General features: G+C 44.4%; 1 protein-coding gene across 4 annotated transcripts; it reads left to right on the plus strand.

Annotated features, from left to right (window-relative positions):
* The first annotated feature begins 654 nt into the window (after nt 1–654).
* Nucleotides 655–11,732, plus strand: LOC113212964 (uncharacterized). Of its 4 annotated transcripts, none has more exons than XM_052273682.1 (5): nt 655–697; nt 2,208–2,284; nt 5,082–5,299; nt 5,952–6,129; nt 11,545–11,732. In XM_052273682.1, the coding sequence occupies exons 2-5, from the start codon at nt 2,218–2,220 to the stop codon at nt 11,610–11,612; spliced, it is 531 nt and encodes a 176-aa protein (XP_052129642.1). In that variant the 5' UTR covers nt 655–697; nt 2,208–2,217; the 3' UTR covers nt 11,613–11,732. The 4 variants fall into 4 exon arrangements, with proteins under 4 accessions (XP_052129642.1, XP_052129644.1, XP_052129641.1 ...); XM_052273684.1 differs by having other exon boundaries at nt 660–697; nt 2,208–2,283; nt 5,135–5,299; XM_052273681.1 differs by lacking the exon at nt 655–697 and adding an exon at nt 1,930–2,064.
* The last annotated feature ends 2,177 nt before the right edge of the window (nt 11,733–13,909 follow it).

Consider the following 13,909-nt stretch of genomic DNA (forward strand, 5'->3'; position numbering starts at 1 on the left):
GCGGAACCTATATTTCAGACGCTAACGAGGTTGGCCTTCCGAAATCTGAGCAACCCTTTGTCCAACGCAGACGTGGAAAGGGCGTTCAGTTTCATGAACGCCAATAAGACAAAACCAAGAAATAGGTTGAGTCCAAAGTTGTTGGAAGCTATACTGAGAATGAGAATGAGGAAACATCCAGGATGTTGCACAAATTTTATGCCGTGGCCGCAGATGCTCAGCTCTTTAATTCAACCATGTACAATTACGAGAAGAAAGATCGCGGGGCAGAAGGGCAGGCAGAGGGAAAGGTTGAGGATGACGAGGGGTGGGAGGAGATAAATTTGTGCGCATTAGAAAAAGACGCACAGGTTTTTGACTTGTGAACAATAAAAAGATGATACAATTTTTTTGTGTTTCATTAAAACTCTACTTTTTGGGCTTTATTACTCAAATTTTGGATTAAAAAAAAAATACGAGCGATTCTGGGCGATTTTCAAAGTCCACGGGCGATTTTGGGCGATTTTCAAAGTGCGCGGGCGATTCCGGGCGATTTCATTGGCTTTCGGCTTCGGGCGCACTCGGGGCTCGGGCCGGGCGACTTGTCTCACTCGGCATCTGGCAACCCTGCGACCCGGGCCTCTCCTCTCAGGTCAGTCTCACGCGGGTTCCTCTTGGTGACGGACGTGTTTTGTCGCTGTCGCTGATTAACTTGAAGGTGCGAGAAGGAAGATCAACTTGTCGCCCGCGGCAATTTGGACGTTCACAGGGTGCAGCTGGCTAACAAGATCTGTAGTAGTTTGGGACATCGAGAACCTACAGCCGACTGATTTCAAAAAGCATTTTTCGTGCCCTTTCTCGGGTGCCTTGTGTTGTTGTCACATAGTTTCGGCTGTTAGCACCGTGCTGCTAATCACACTGCCGATGCTAGAAGAACTCTATGGTGGCGACTGCGGCCCTACACGTCGTTAGATTACTGAGATTGAAGAGAGAAGGGCCAAATTTCTTTCTGCTGTCCGTGTAAACACAAATTCCTATGGACTTGGACTATTGTATTCGCAGTGTTCAAACTACCGCAGCGTATAAAATAAAATGCAAGCGTACATACACACAGAACTCAGTAAGCCAGAGCAGGGGCCCAAAATATCGGACCCAAACAACCGGACCCAAACATCCGAACCGCACCCAAACATCCGAACCGGACCCCAAAATATGGGACTTTTTCAGGCAGCCATACATTTGGGTCCGGACCCAAATCAAGAGACCGGACCCAAATTATGGGTCCGGACCCTTCTGTATGGGTGCCTTAAAAAGGCCCATATTTGTAGCTTCGATATAGTGACTTAATGCTGCTGAAATACCTCCGAAATGCGTCAGAAATACGTTCGACATACCGTTAAATACCATGAAATCCTGAAATACCGCCGAAATACCAGTAAAATACGCGAAATACCCGAAATACGTGTATTTCGAAATACTGTGTACACGGACATCCCGAGTGAAAAGCCCCTTTTGTTAGAACCTATGAAATAGAAATGACCGATAAAAAGTAGGTTTACCCAATTTTTATTTCTTGCTATATCACTGTGCAAAATAGTTGTACAATTTACGGGAAATTGTTCTTTGATGCATGTCGTAAAAAATCAATGAGTTGTAAAATTATAATCTCTTGGTATTAACTTAAAATTTATCTACGCGCAGGATTAGAGTCAGAAACTTACAACATATTTTGTAAGTATGAATTACAAAATGTACATCACAAATATACAAGGATATTTTTCACAGTAAATTTGGCTAAAAAAATCTGTTGCTCGTCTCATCCTTTTACGTTTTGTATCGGTGCTTATAACAAATGATGGATGAGAATAAACCGGTCTGCGCATAGCGCGCCGTGTTGGAAAAATCCACACATCCCGGTCGAGTGTGCTGTGACCTTCAGACTGCCTCCAGGCTGCAGGTCCACTATCCTTTTTGTCTCTCTCCTACGGTTCGTGTCGACTTTACGGTGAGGAAGCCAGTCGCCCGCCGCAGGTTGACAGCGTCGCACACTGTCTGCTGGAGTTCACCGAGCAGTAGAAAACGAAGGTGTAGTGCCTTTTGTCAGTCGTTACACGCTAAAAACGACTGCTTGGTTGCCAAGCAGTCACTTTTAGCGTGTAGGGGTCTCATCACGACGGGATAAAACTTAAATTACATCAACTATATTTCGCACACCTCTGTTTTATCAGTGCGTTCGTCATGAGGACACTGCTGATCACTGCGTTGCTCGCGCTGGGAGCGAGCCTGGAGTCTGTCAACGGCGCAGGTAAATAACTAGCAGGACGTTGGGTTATCCGTGCTCTGTTTCAGTCATGAAAGACAACGACAACGGAGCTAACACGACGTTTCCGGTAATACAGGCGCTTTTAACTGTAGACTGTAGGAAATTATATCGTAATTTAACGAAAACTGTCCTGTGAATTAATCTACACAAACTCTTCTTCATTTTAAAGTAACGAATACATTCGTAAAATAACGAACAGTTTGCAACTCGATTATTTTAATAAAAGAACGGTCCTGGAAAATTATTGAAACAAATATTTTAACATCCTAATCAATTGACAGTATTAAATCGTGCTGCTACGAAAAGTTTGCTTTATCCCGCAACGAACAGCTCGTAACTGAAATTTACGAAAAATGCTCGATAATTTCAACTACGAACTTTTCGTGACAGATTATTATCGTGCAATGACGAAATTCCTGAACAGTCTAGTTATTTTCACACAAGGAACGCAAAAATGCAATTAAAATTGTTTTCCAGACATGAAGCTAATCTAATTTTCGGATATTTTGTGTAAATTTTCTTAAAAGTTCTTTCAAGGTGGGACTCGCAATGGAATGTTTTCCGATGTTGTTTAGATTTTATTGTCGCTATATTATATAGTTGTTTGCATTCCCAGACAACTCTGGAAGCACAAGTGTGTACTTTAACGCAATAGCAGGTCCTGTGTACTGACATGTGTGCAGGAGGTCCTGTGTATACCAGGCAAGTATGCAAGAGGTAGTGTGCACTTTACCAAGTACACACTACCTCATTACAGACAGACATGCCTTGATCCGTAAGGTATAGACCATACCTTACGGGTAAGGGCATGTCTGTAATATGGATCAAATTATCTGCAATACGGACAATTTTATCCGTATTATGGATGATTTGTGATCCATAACACGTTTGCACAAAATTAACTGGAACATACGTATAGCACATCCGTAAGAAAATGAGAATGTAAAAATTACATTGTGTTCCTCAATCTTGTAGGAACACCTGGGAAGTTTTGCTTTTGCTCTACTGCCGAAATGATCCGACTCGTTGGCTGAGCGATTAGCGAAGAATATTACTCAAGTGATGATCAAAAAGTTTCGCGTCTGTCTGTCTCACGAAGATTCGAGAACGAATTGAGCTAGCGACCTGGGATTTTCAGGGTCGTTTTGTATCACAAAAAGACAGATCAAATTCTAAGAAGAGCATTCTAGCTCAAAATTTTGATTTAAAAAAATCAAAAACCATAGGTCCCACAAAAAATGTTTTTTTTCCTTTTTTTTAACAGTTTCCTAACGGGTTACTCATCAAAGTAGAGTTCTCAGGGAAAAAATTTCGTCCGTTTGGCTCTATATTTAACCCTTTAGGCGCCACAGGGAGTTTTTGACGAAAATTAGTGAAAAAATGTACAACCCTGCATGCTTAGTCGAAGTGGTGGGAAGTTGACGGGCCAGAGGCCCGTATCTTTGAGTACATTTTTGCGCTTTCCGACTTAGGTGTCAGCGCCGCAGGCCTAGGTAGATGTATGACAGGCGCGTCGCAGCGCAGCAGTTTTTTGTGAGATACCGCGAAGCCTGTTACGCGAGACGTGGCCGGCGTACATCTACCTAGTAACTAAATCGAACGACGTTCGCCTAGAAAATGATATTCTTGATTTTAGAGTAACGTACTGAAGCTGTGTTGAAGTGTGTTTGCGGTGTATAATAGGAACCAAGTATGCCATTATATTCTACAGTATATGTAACCCTACTAATACATGAAATTAGAATGTTACATAACGAAGTATAGTATGTTTGATTAGTATGTTGACATGCTTATATTTCGTGTGTTATTCCCCTCATCTTAGAAACAGAAAATGCCGACTGGGCCAGGGTCAGCAGCTAAGAAGACATTTAATACCGCGGATTTCCAAATAGAAAAAGAATTTCCCGTGGATCACATGGGTACTCTCTTACGGTGACCCACCTCACCTCCTATTCAAATGTTGTAGCAGCGCGTAGAACACACTACAACTTTCTGTGGGAAACGTCACAGCCAACTGAGAAGAGTTGGCGGGGACCCTGCGCGCGTTGATACTAAACCAATTATTTCTGGCGCATGGTTGACTTTTTCAACAAAAACTTGTATGACCCCTAAAGTTTAATGTCTCATAGCGAAAACAGAGTAAAATTTAATTTCAGTTTCATGTCAAAATTTGAGTTTAATGCAAAAAAAAAAAAGTTCCGTCAAGGTACGGATCGTGGAAGCAGATGATACGTATGTCATGATCAAGCCTTGCATTTTATTATTTCAGTACAAGGTGTGGAGGTTTCAAAGATCTAACACCCACATTTAAAGAATTTTGGTCCTATTTATACCGCTATTCATATTTTACAAGTTCCCGGCTGCCGTTTATTCTCCTTCAGTGTTTAGAATAGCATGATATGATAGCGTCCGGGCGGCCGAGCCGAACCGGGCCGACTTCCGAGCCGCGCTCCCAGCCGAGCGTCGGCCGAGCCGAGGCGGGCGGGAGGGGGGCGTAGCGATGGCACGGACCAACACCAGGCCCCCCTGTATATCTTCTACTGGTGACGTCACGCCTTGCCTCTCTGCACGTCGCTTCAGTACAAGCAATGACACATTTCACAAATCATTCTTATTCATTTCAGTTGTTCGAAATGCTCAAAGTTTCAGTTACAAATGTATCATCTGCTAAAAAGAGGGGGGGGGGGGGGGGGTCCAAGGAAGGAACAATTTTTGTAAATGTCAATTTGTGCCTTCTAATAGCAGAATTTGTTGGACTAAAACCTACTTACCTGTTCAGAAAGCACCTACACATTGGTTCCCAACGACATCGTCACGGCTAGTGTCAACTTGGGCGACGGTGATCGTTTCATCGACATAACGCTGAAGGACGCAGAGGGCAAGAACACGCTTAGCCACATCATGGTGGGAGGTGTGTACCCGGACGGCACGACGGCATTCACAGCAACGAGCCGCTGCAGTCCCGGCGTCCCCAACACATGCCTTTTGCACAAGGACGTAAGTGACTCTACGCACAAACCAATTTTTGTACATTATTGCGGTGGCCTGTATAGGTAGCGCTTACATGTAATCCGCTTAACTGATGTATATGCACATACACTCTCATTTCCTTATTGACTCGCTTACGGAGAATTCTGTGCAAACTTATACACTTTTCGTCCATCACTGTAAATTGAGGAGCGAGGCTTCTGACTCAAAACAAGCGGCACATTAAAAAACTGCTCAGTCTGAACTATATCCTTTTGAGTTGCTTATTTTGAGCGACAAAACTGTAGGTCGCTCAACTCGAGTCGAACCGAAGTGCCACTTAGAGTATTAATAAATTAATCTTAATACTCAGTTTGAGTATTGATTTCAAAATCTGGCGCAGGTAGAGTATTAAGACTGAAACCTCACAAACTTTTGTATTAGATTGAGAAACTTGTGAATTTACTGTTAATTAGAAGGTACCCTTGAAGAGTAAAATATTTGGGGGGCTCTAGGAGGTAATTTTGTAAAGTAGTTGGATTGTACAGTTGAGACCATAAACTAAAATTATAGCAGCACATCCATAAGGAAACGAGAGTGAAGACATGATTGTTCTTAAAAGTTTTATGGTCCTTTCACATTTGTTATGTTGTGAACTGTAAAGAACGACCATATGTTACAGTTCCGAGGCAGGTTTCAAGACCTGCCGAAGGGCGAGACAAAGCTGCTGCTACAGCTACGGCCGGGCAGACTTGCCGTATGGCGGCCGGAGAACCCCGTCTCCGTGGCGAAGGTGCCAGCACCGGAGGGCAGCAACATCGTCATCATTAGTGGCACATCACAGCTGGTGCAATTTACTAGTACGCATCATCCCGAATTTAAGTACTTAAACTCCGGAATGGAATGACAATGAAACTACATTACCGCTTTTTAGCCCGCCCTTCTGCTTTGAAAAAGCTATCCAGCGCAGTGGGCTTATGCAAACGACCTCGTGTCTGTGTGTTTGTCTGTTCCACTAGAAGGAGATGTGCTAGAGACTTGAAATTTTCAAGGTATCATAAGGTCCACCCCATGAGAACGAAACGCCTACGGCAAATCCTGGCAACCACCCCTAAGGGTGTGAATGGGGGTACCCAAGGTTCAAAAATTCTCCCTCAAAGTAATTTTTTTCTCATGTTCTCCTAAGGGGTAACTCGTGAAAGTAGAGCCTCTTGGGCGAAAATTTCCTCCGTCTCGCTCTATCTCTAACCATTTAGGCGCTAGAGGGTCCTTTTTTTTGACAAAAATAAGCTAAAAATTGCCATAGTCAACAATAAGTTGTAGAAAAAGGCCTAAAAACCGCAAAATAGAAAGGAAACTCTCCCCCCACGCTAAGAAAACGTTTTCTAGGCAGAAGAGTGGGTTGTAGTCGCGGTGCTTCACCGTTACATCCCTTTCTTGAGTCTTTGGGGCAAACTCAAAGACGACGGGTTTGGCCCGCTACGTCATTCGATCATGTTCTTCAGCAAATCGCGTGACAGAAATGCCAGCGCCGCTGGCAGGCCAAGCAGGCCCGGCCCCTGCCGAACGTAGTTGCCGGCTGAGTGAAGCGGAGCTGGCAACTTCGTTTGGCGGAAGAGCGGGCTGCTTGTTTTGGTTTCCTGCCCAAAAGATCAACTTTAAACTGAAGAACTTACATTGGGAGTTAGGTTAGTCTTTTGGGGTAGCAAAACAGATAGCATAGTCTTTTGGGACAGCAAAACAGATAGGATATTGTTGCACGGACGCGTCGAGCTTATACAATTTTTTTTGGTTTGCCAACTTTAAGGGGGAATACCCAATTCCCTAAAAGTTCAGTGTTTAAGTCCTCGATGTCACAGTGTAACTCTGTCCAAAATTGGCCTATTTTCGTCGTTTAAAGCTCCAAACGCCTCTTGTGAGTAGCACGGTTCAGAGTATACCCGAGAACACCTGGTCCGCTTTCTTTTCTAGTTCCAAGAGCGAAATAAAGGCATGCACCACGCTACAATCAACAATTCATATTTGGCAAATTTAAACAAGCAGGCCCGCCCTTCTGCCAAACGAAATTGCCAGCTCCGCTTCGCTCCGCCGGCAACTCCGTTCGGCAGGGGCCGGGCCTGTTTGGCCTGTCGTCTGTCACGCGATTTGCTGAAGAACATGATCGACTGATGTAGCGGGCCTTCGGAACGCTTAAACCCGTCATCTTTGAGTTTGCCCCAAAGACTCGAGAAAGGGGTGTAACGGTGAAGCACCGCGACAACAACCCACCCTTCTGCTTCGAAAACGTTTTTTGGGGGTGGGGGGAGAGTTTACTTTCTATATTGCAGTTTTTAGGTCTTTTTCTACATCGTATTGTTCACTATGGTAATTTTTAACTTATTTTCGTCTAAAAAGACCCTCTAGCGCGTAAACGGTTAGATATAAAGCAAAACGGAGGAAATTTTCGCCCAAAGGGCTCTGCTTTCACGAGTTTCCCCGTAGAAGACCATCCAATATTTTCGAAAATTAATAAATTTAATTTTGGGCCACTTTTGTGAGAGAAACTCACTCTAGCGCCCAAACAGTGAGAGATAGAGCAAAACGGACGGAATTATCGTCTAGAAGGCTCCACTTTCACAAGTTACCCCTCATAAGATCAATTGAAACAATTTTTTTCAACTTTTTTGGCCTTTCCTGTTTTCTTCGATACCCCCTTTTAGCCCCTTAGGGGAAGTTGCCAGGATTTGCCGTAGGCGTTTCGTTCTCTAGGAGTGGACCTTACTATATCCTGAAAATTTCAAGTCTCTAACACATATCCTTCTAGTGAAACAGACAGACACACAGACACACAGACACACAGACACGAGGTCGTTTGCTTAAGCCCGCCGGATAGCTTTTTTAAAGCAGAAGGGCGGGCTTAAAATGGTATTAACTTAATTTAGATAATAAATCGATAAAGGGGTAGTGCCGGATTCTAGCGAAACTTTTTCTTAAAAAAAGAAACGCTCTACTAGGCCGAGCAGGTCGGACCCGCTCGGAGCAATATTGCCAATATTGCATTAATGCCAAACAGGCCAAGCTAGGCTCGGCCTCTGCCACCCTCGGAGCAAAGTGTAGCTGGCAACTTTTCGATACCTACAAGAAAGACACACGTGACACACGTGTCCCCAGGTCCGCAGGATAGACTCACGTACTTTCGAAGAATACCGAAGGTCGACTCACGCAGTTCTGATGCCCAATGCAATAAACAAGTAGTTCCACAGCCACTAATGCAGCATTAAGAACGACATGTTCCACTAAGACAACAGCAAGTAAATTTCGTGAATCATCTGCTTATGTAAGCAGGTTCAATATAAGACCACCCTCAAATCAATAGGTCACTTGTAAAAACGGCAAGAGGCATTCTTTTGGATGCAAGTTTTGAGGTTATGGGAAGTACGTGGACATGCAGGCACGGTCCAGAACTGCGAGAGTCTGTCATGGAGGCCGAGAAGTACGTGAGTCTGTCCCGAGGGCCCAGAAGTACGTGTGTCTACCTTGTAGGTATCGTTTGAACGGATGGGCGGGTCTGCTTGTTTGTTTTTACAGTGAACTCTCGATAACTGTCGCCTCGATAACTGTCGCGTGCGAGAGAGATAGCTATAGAAAAATAGCGCGTTCCATGCGGACTGACTGCCGGCTCCGGCGGCTCGCTCGACTCGCCTGCCGGAGGAGTGGGGAGAGCGGAGCACGGCAGCAGCGAACGCACAGTACCCTCGATTACTTAGTACTAGGGCCTCAACCCGGAATTCAGATGGATACTGCAAATTGTGATACCAGCAAGCCACTTTGCACACTTGTTCCTAACACCCAAATGGTCGATTTGGCCCGTAGCACCTATCTGAATTTTGCTGCGGGGGTAGGTTTTTCGGGGGTAGTATGAAAAAACTACCCCCAAAAGTCGACGCCGCCAAAATTGACCCCCAGGCATCATCCGAGGGTCGATTCCGGCTAAAATGGGCCCAAGGAACTCGAAAATGACAACAAGAATCATCGCCGATCAAAACTGGTACTGATTTTGGGCCATTTTATGAGAAATTTCACCGAATTTGTGAGATTTCGTAAATTATCGGTTCTGGGCATGCTGGGTATCGTTTCAATGGTTTTGATAGAGTGCAAATCGCTGGGAATGCTTAAAATGTCGGTGGGGTACTTTTTTCATGGTGCATGCAGAGTAGAGTGCCAATAGCAGACGTGTTAAAACCACCCCCCAATTGTCGATACCGCTCCCGCCGACCGATATGCGTTATGCGAGAGTGCTTTGCGACTAAACCGGACCCGAGGAACCCGAAAATGCAAAAAGAAAAATTCTCCGGCAAAAATTAGACCTGATTTTGAGCCATTTTATAAGAAATTTAGTCCCAATTAGACGATTATGCGAGTTAAACGGTTCCGGACAACCCAGATATCGAATCTATGTGTTTGACGGTGTGCGAATCGCTAGGTATGTTAACAATTATGGTGGGGTACTTTTTTCACGCTGAAGCTAGCGTAGAGTACACCGTTTCAAACTTCACCCACACACATCGAGGTTGGTAATACGGAGGTAGAGGTGTGATCTGCGTGTCGTTATCCAGGTAAATCGTATCTAATACATTCAAAAACTGCAAAAAAATCATACCTGAAGAAAATGAGCAAGGGTAAGTGTAATAGCTGTACTATAACTACATATGAAATGATTTGATAACCTTCTTTATTTTACTGAAATATTTCTATTACGTCAAGGGTCAAAACTGAAGAATACTGTTCTGTATTTTAAAAATGTTATTCATCGCCTAAAATCTCTTTATCAGAAACTTCTTGGTAAGTATTCTTCCTGTAAGTAAAATAAGATTGTTTAACTGCTCTTGATTTGCGTACTATTTTGTTAAAAACTGGAGAAACTTACTGTTTATTGTCACAATTGCCTTTACACTTTTTGCAGGCTGGAGTGCAGGGTAGGGAAAGGCGGCGACAGCAGCAGCGCAGGGTACCACATAGAGTGCCGCAACCACATCTATCGAGCTCTGTTACTTCCTCCTAGATGTCTGGCAACGATGTCCACACCATTTTCCAACCAGCTCTGTAAGTAAAGCCCCATCCTTCAGGGGACATTGTTGGTCCTTCAATTTTACTGGAGGAACCCCACTGGTGTCCGGCTGTATAGGCAGCTCGCTTTCTTTTCTCCTCAAGGGCGGCTTTTGACGGAGGGATGGCAGAAATGTGCTTGTACTCAGATGCAAACAATTCTTTACGGGCTTGTGTGATAGGCTGCAAAGGAGCTAGCTTCGGCGTGAAAAAAGTACCCCACCATAATTGTTAACATACCTAGCGATTCGCACACCGTCAAACACATAGATTCGATATCTGGCTTGTCCGGGACCGTTCAACTCGCATAATCGTCTAATTGGGACTAAATTTCTTATAAAATGGCTCAAAATCAGGTCTAATTTTTGCCGGAGAATTTTTCTTTTTGCATTTTCGGGTTCCTCGGGTCCGGTTTAGTCGCAAAGCACTCTCGCATAACGCATATCGGTCGGCGGGAGCGGTATCGACAATTGGGGGGTGGTTTTAACACGTCTGCTATTGGCACTCTACTCTGCATGCACCATGAAAAAAGTACCCCACCGACATTTTAAGCATTCCCAGCGATTTGCACTCTATCAAAACCATTGAAACGATACCCAGCATGCCCAGAACCGATAATTTACAAAATCTCACAAATTCGGTGAAATTTCTCATAAAATGGCCCAAAATCAGTACCAGTTTTGATCGGCGATGATTCTTGTTGTCATTTTCGAGTTCCTTGGGCCCATTTTAGCCGGAATCGACCCTCGGATGATGCCTGGGGGTCAATTTTGGCGGCGTCGACTTTTGGGGGTAGTTTTTAAATACTACCCCCGAAAAACCTACCCCCGCAGCAAAATTCAGATAGGTGCTACGGGCCAAATCGACCATTTGGGTGTTAGGAACAAGTGTGCAAAGTGGCTTGCTGGTATCACAATTTGCAGTATCCATCTGAATTCCGGGTTGAGGCCCTAGTACTAACTGTCGCGGCGACAGTTATCGAGAGTCCACTGTACAAAGCAGAAGAGTGGGCAAACAATTTGAGAATACAATTTCTATTTCTATTCTATCAATTTCAATATGAACCTTTCTGTTCAAAAAAAAAAATCAAAGTGAACTGTGCTACTATTATTTCAGGTAGCTGAATCTGTGTGCAATTAAGTTTAGGGGTATCAATGATTCACATGCTGTCGTCTTCGGCTATGTTACAGAGGGTGGTGAACCTGCTATGGATCCGGAAGAGCCAAGTACGCCACCGCCTGTTGAACCAAATCTCTAAAATTACCTAAACCACCACCTTAATTGTAAATTGCTGTTTAACTCTTAACAACATTTTAGAACTTTAATTGTGCACTAGACATTGTAATACAAGGGCTTTATTAAACCAGTATGTAACGCACTGCTTTCGTTCTCATTATGACAAATCCTTTTGTACCAGCATACTGCTCGCCACTTCCCTTTAGTGCTGAACATCACAGCACATAACGAAATCATTCAATCTCAGTCTCAGTTTGCTCCATTGTGCACCGATTTCTCAAAATTTTCTACCATGTGTTTGTACAGGTTCTATCCGGGTTTTATCTATTTACAGTCTAATAAGGGGGAATTTCTTGGACATGTCGAAAGCATTCGACTGCGTTGACAACAAAAAACTCCCAATGATTCTGGACAATAAGGGGCGTCGCTCATAGCTGGCTGAAGTCCTATCTAATTGGAAGAACAACAAGAAATGCCCTCACTCATTTTTTTCTGGATGTGCTATCCGTATGTTACGGTGAATTTTGTGCAAACGTATTATGGATCACGAACTATTCATAATACGGAGAAAATTATCCGTATTACGGACAGTCATTTGAACCATATTACAGCCTGCGGCCCGACCTCTGGGTTACCTTTCATATTTGAGTCATTTAACAGGGTAAGGTTTTCCGGTGATACAGTCAGATTTCAAAGGTGCTTTAAAGGGCAGTTGTTTGCATCCCTAGATAAGGTTTGGCCTTGGTTTTGGCTGCCCGTAGGAAGTTTAAGGGTCATTTCACGCAAATTTGATCAAAATTTCCCAAATTTATGGCTTTTTGGCCTTCTTTGCCGAAACCGTTTGGGCAACAGCGCTCGACAGCACTCAGATTTTGCAGGAAATTGTCTTTCAGCTAGTATATTCCACGAACAATATTAGAACCAAATCAATGGGGGTCTCAAAAGGAGGGTCTAGGATCGTAACCTCCTCTCGGGACCCGTTTTTGCGACCCTAATCAATTTTGTGTGAAAAAGAGCATTAACGACATATTTCCCCTTACCAGGAGAACAATTTTTTACTAGATAAAGACAGCCTGACACCGACTGCTCTGAGACGTTCCATTCTCATGAAGATGCATAAGCGATTTTCTCCGGGTGAACTTGATGAGAGAGAACTCGCTGACATGACACCCCAGCAGGCTGCGCTGGCTAGAATCGACCACCGATGCGCTGTAGTGTAAAGTGCAACAAAATGATGGTGAAGATCTCCTTCTTAGATCCTCGCTACAAGGAGGAGCTTTCTGAGACTAAGAGGCAAATGGCGAAAGATCAATTGAAGGCGGAGTATCTATCATCTTTGGTAACCGCGGGTGAGTCTCATTGCCCCCCCCCCCCCCCCTCTCTCTCTCTCTCTCTCTCTCTCTCTCTCGCTTTAGTTAAGCTCACGCTCGCAGCGTTCCTATCGCAAACCTGCATGTTTTAAAGTTTTTTTAACCCTAATAACTACAGACTCTTGACTTATTTATTAAAATTACTACTCTTATTTTATAGGCGGTGAGACCGAGCAAATGACACCATTGCCCAGCAAGCCATCTTTGTCCGGGCTTTTCGCTACGCGAAGGAAGACGGGAGACGCAGTCGATCTACCGGGCTCAAGCTCTGCCACAGCTGATCCAGCAACCCCTGAACAGCTATTTAGCCAGGAGCTGGCCAGGTTCGAGAGTGTGCCGCAAGTCCACATGAACCTGGACATCCGTCTGTGGTGGAAAGAGCGTGTTGACACCTACCCTCGTCTAGCAGCACTAGCAAGAAAATACTAATGTGTTCCCGCCAAGAGTACCTGCTCTGAACGGCTTTTTAGCACTAGTGGCAACATTGTTACTGACAGGTTTGGTTCAATCTAGAGGTACGGATACATCTGCGGAAGAACAAAAAAACTAATGCATTACTGCGGATTTTCGCTCCAGATCTAAATACCAATATACTGGGGGAGGGGGGGGGGGATGGCCGAAGAGGGTGCGAGGGCAGCGGTGGTCACAAGAACAACATGTACGTCTACGGAGGACGGGGGGATGGAGGTGGGAGGGTAGGGCCGACTGGTGGAAAGGGGGGAGGGAGACAGAGGTTGAGAACCGAGGGGGCCACCACTCTCTCTTTGGATGTACACATGATTGCAAAGATTGCGTGATTTCACATGATTTCACGGATTTCGCATATTATTTTAGAAGATTTCACGCTAAAACCTGCCGGCAGATTATGTCTGATTCGAAGGATTACAGTTGATTTCAGCGGATTTTACCGGATTTCGGCGGATTTTACGTGATTCCGGCGGTTTTTACA

This window comes from Frankliniella occidentalis, unplaced genomic scaffold (genome assembly GCF_000697945.3).
Source record: "Frankliniella occidentalis isolate FOCC.00 unplaced genomic scaffold, Focc_3.1 Scaffold292, whole genome shotgun sequence".
In the NCBI taxonomy this organism is placed as follows: Eukaryota; Metazoa; Arthropoda; class Insecta; order Thysanoptera; family Thripidae; genus Frankliniella; species Frankliniella occidentalis.

Bases quoted from the DNA above. Each gene is read 5' to 3' on its own strand.
- LOC113212964 (XM_052273682.1), top strand. From the start codon at position 2,218: ATGAGGACACTGCTGATCACTGCGTTGCTCGCGCTGGGAGCGAGCCTG. The intron at 2,285-5,081 runs GTAAATAACTAG...TTACCTGTTCAG, and splicing joins GGAGTCTGTCAACGGCGCAG to AAAGCACCTACACATTGGTT. The intron at 5,300-5,951 runs GTAAGTGACTCT...CATATGTTACAG, and splicing joins CATGCCTTTTGCACAAGGAC to TTCCGAGGCAGGTTTCAAGA.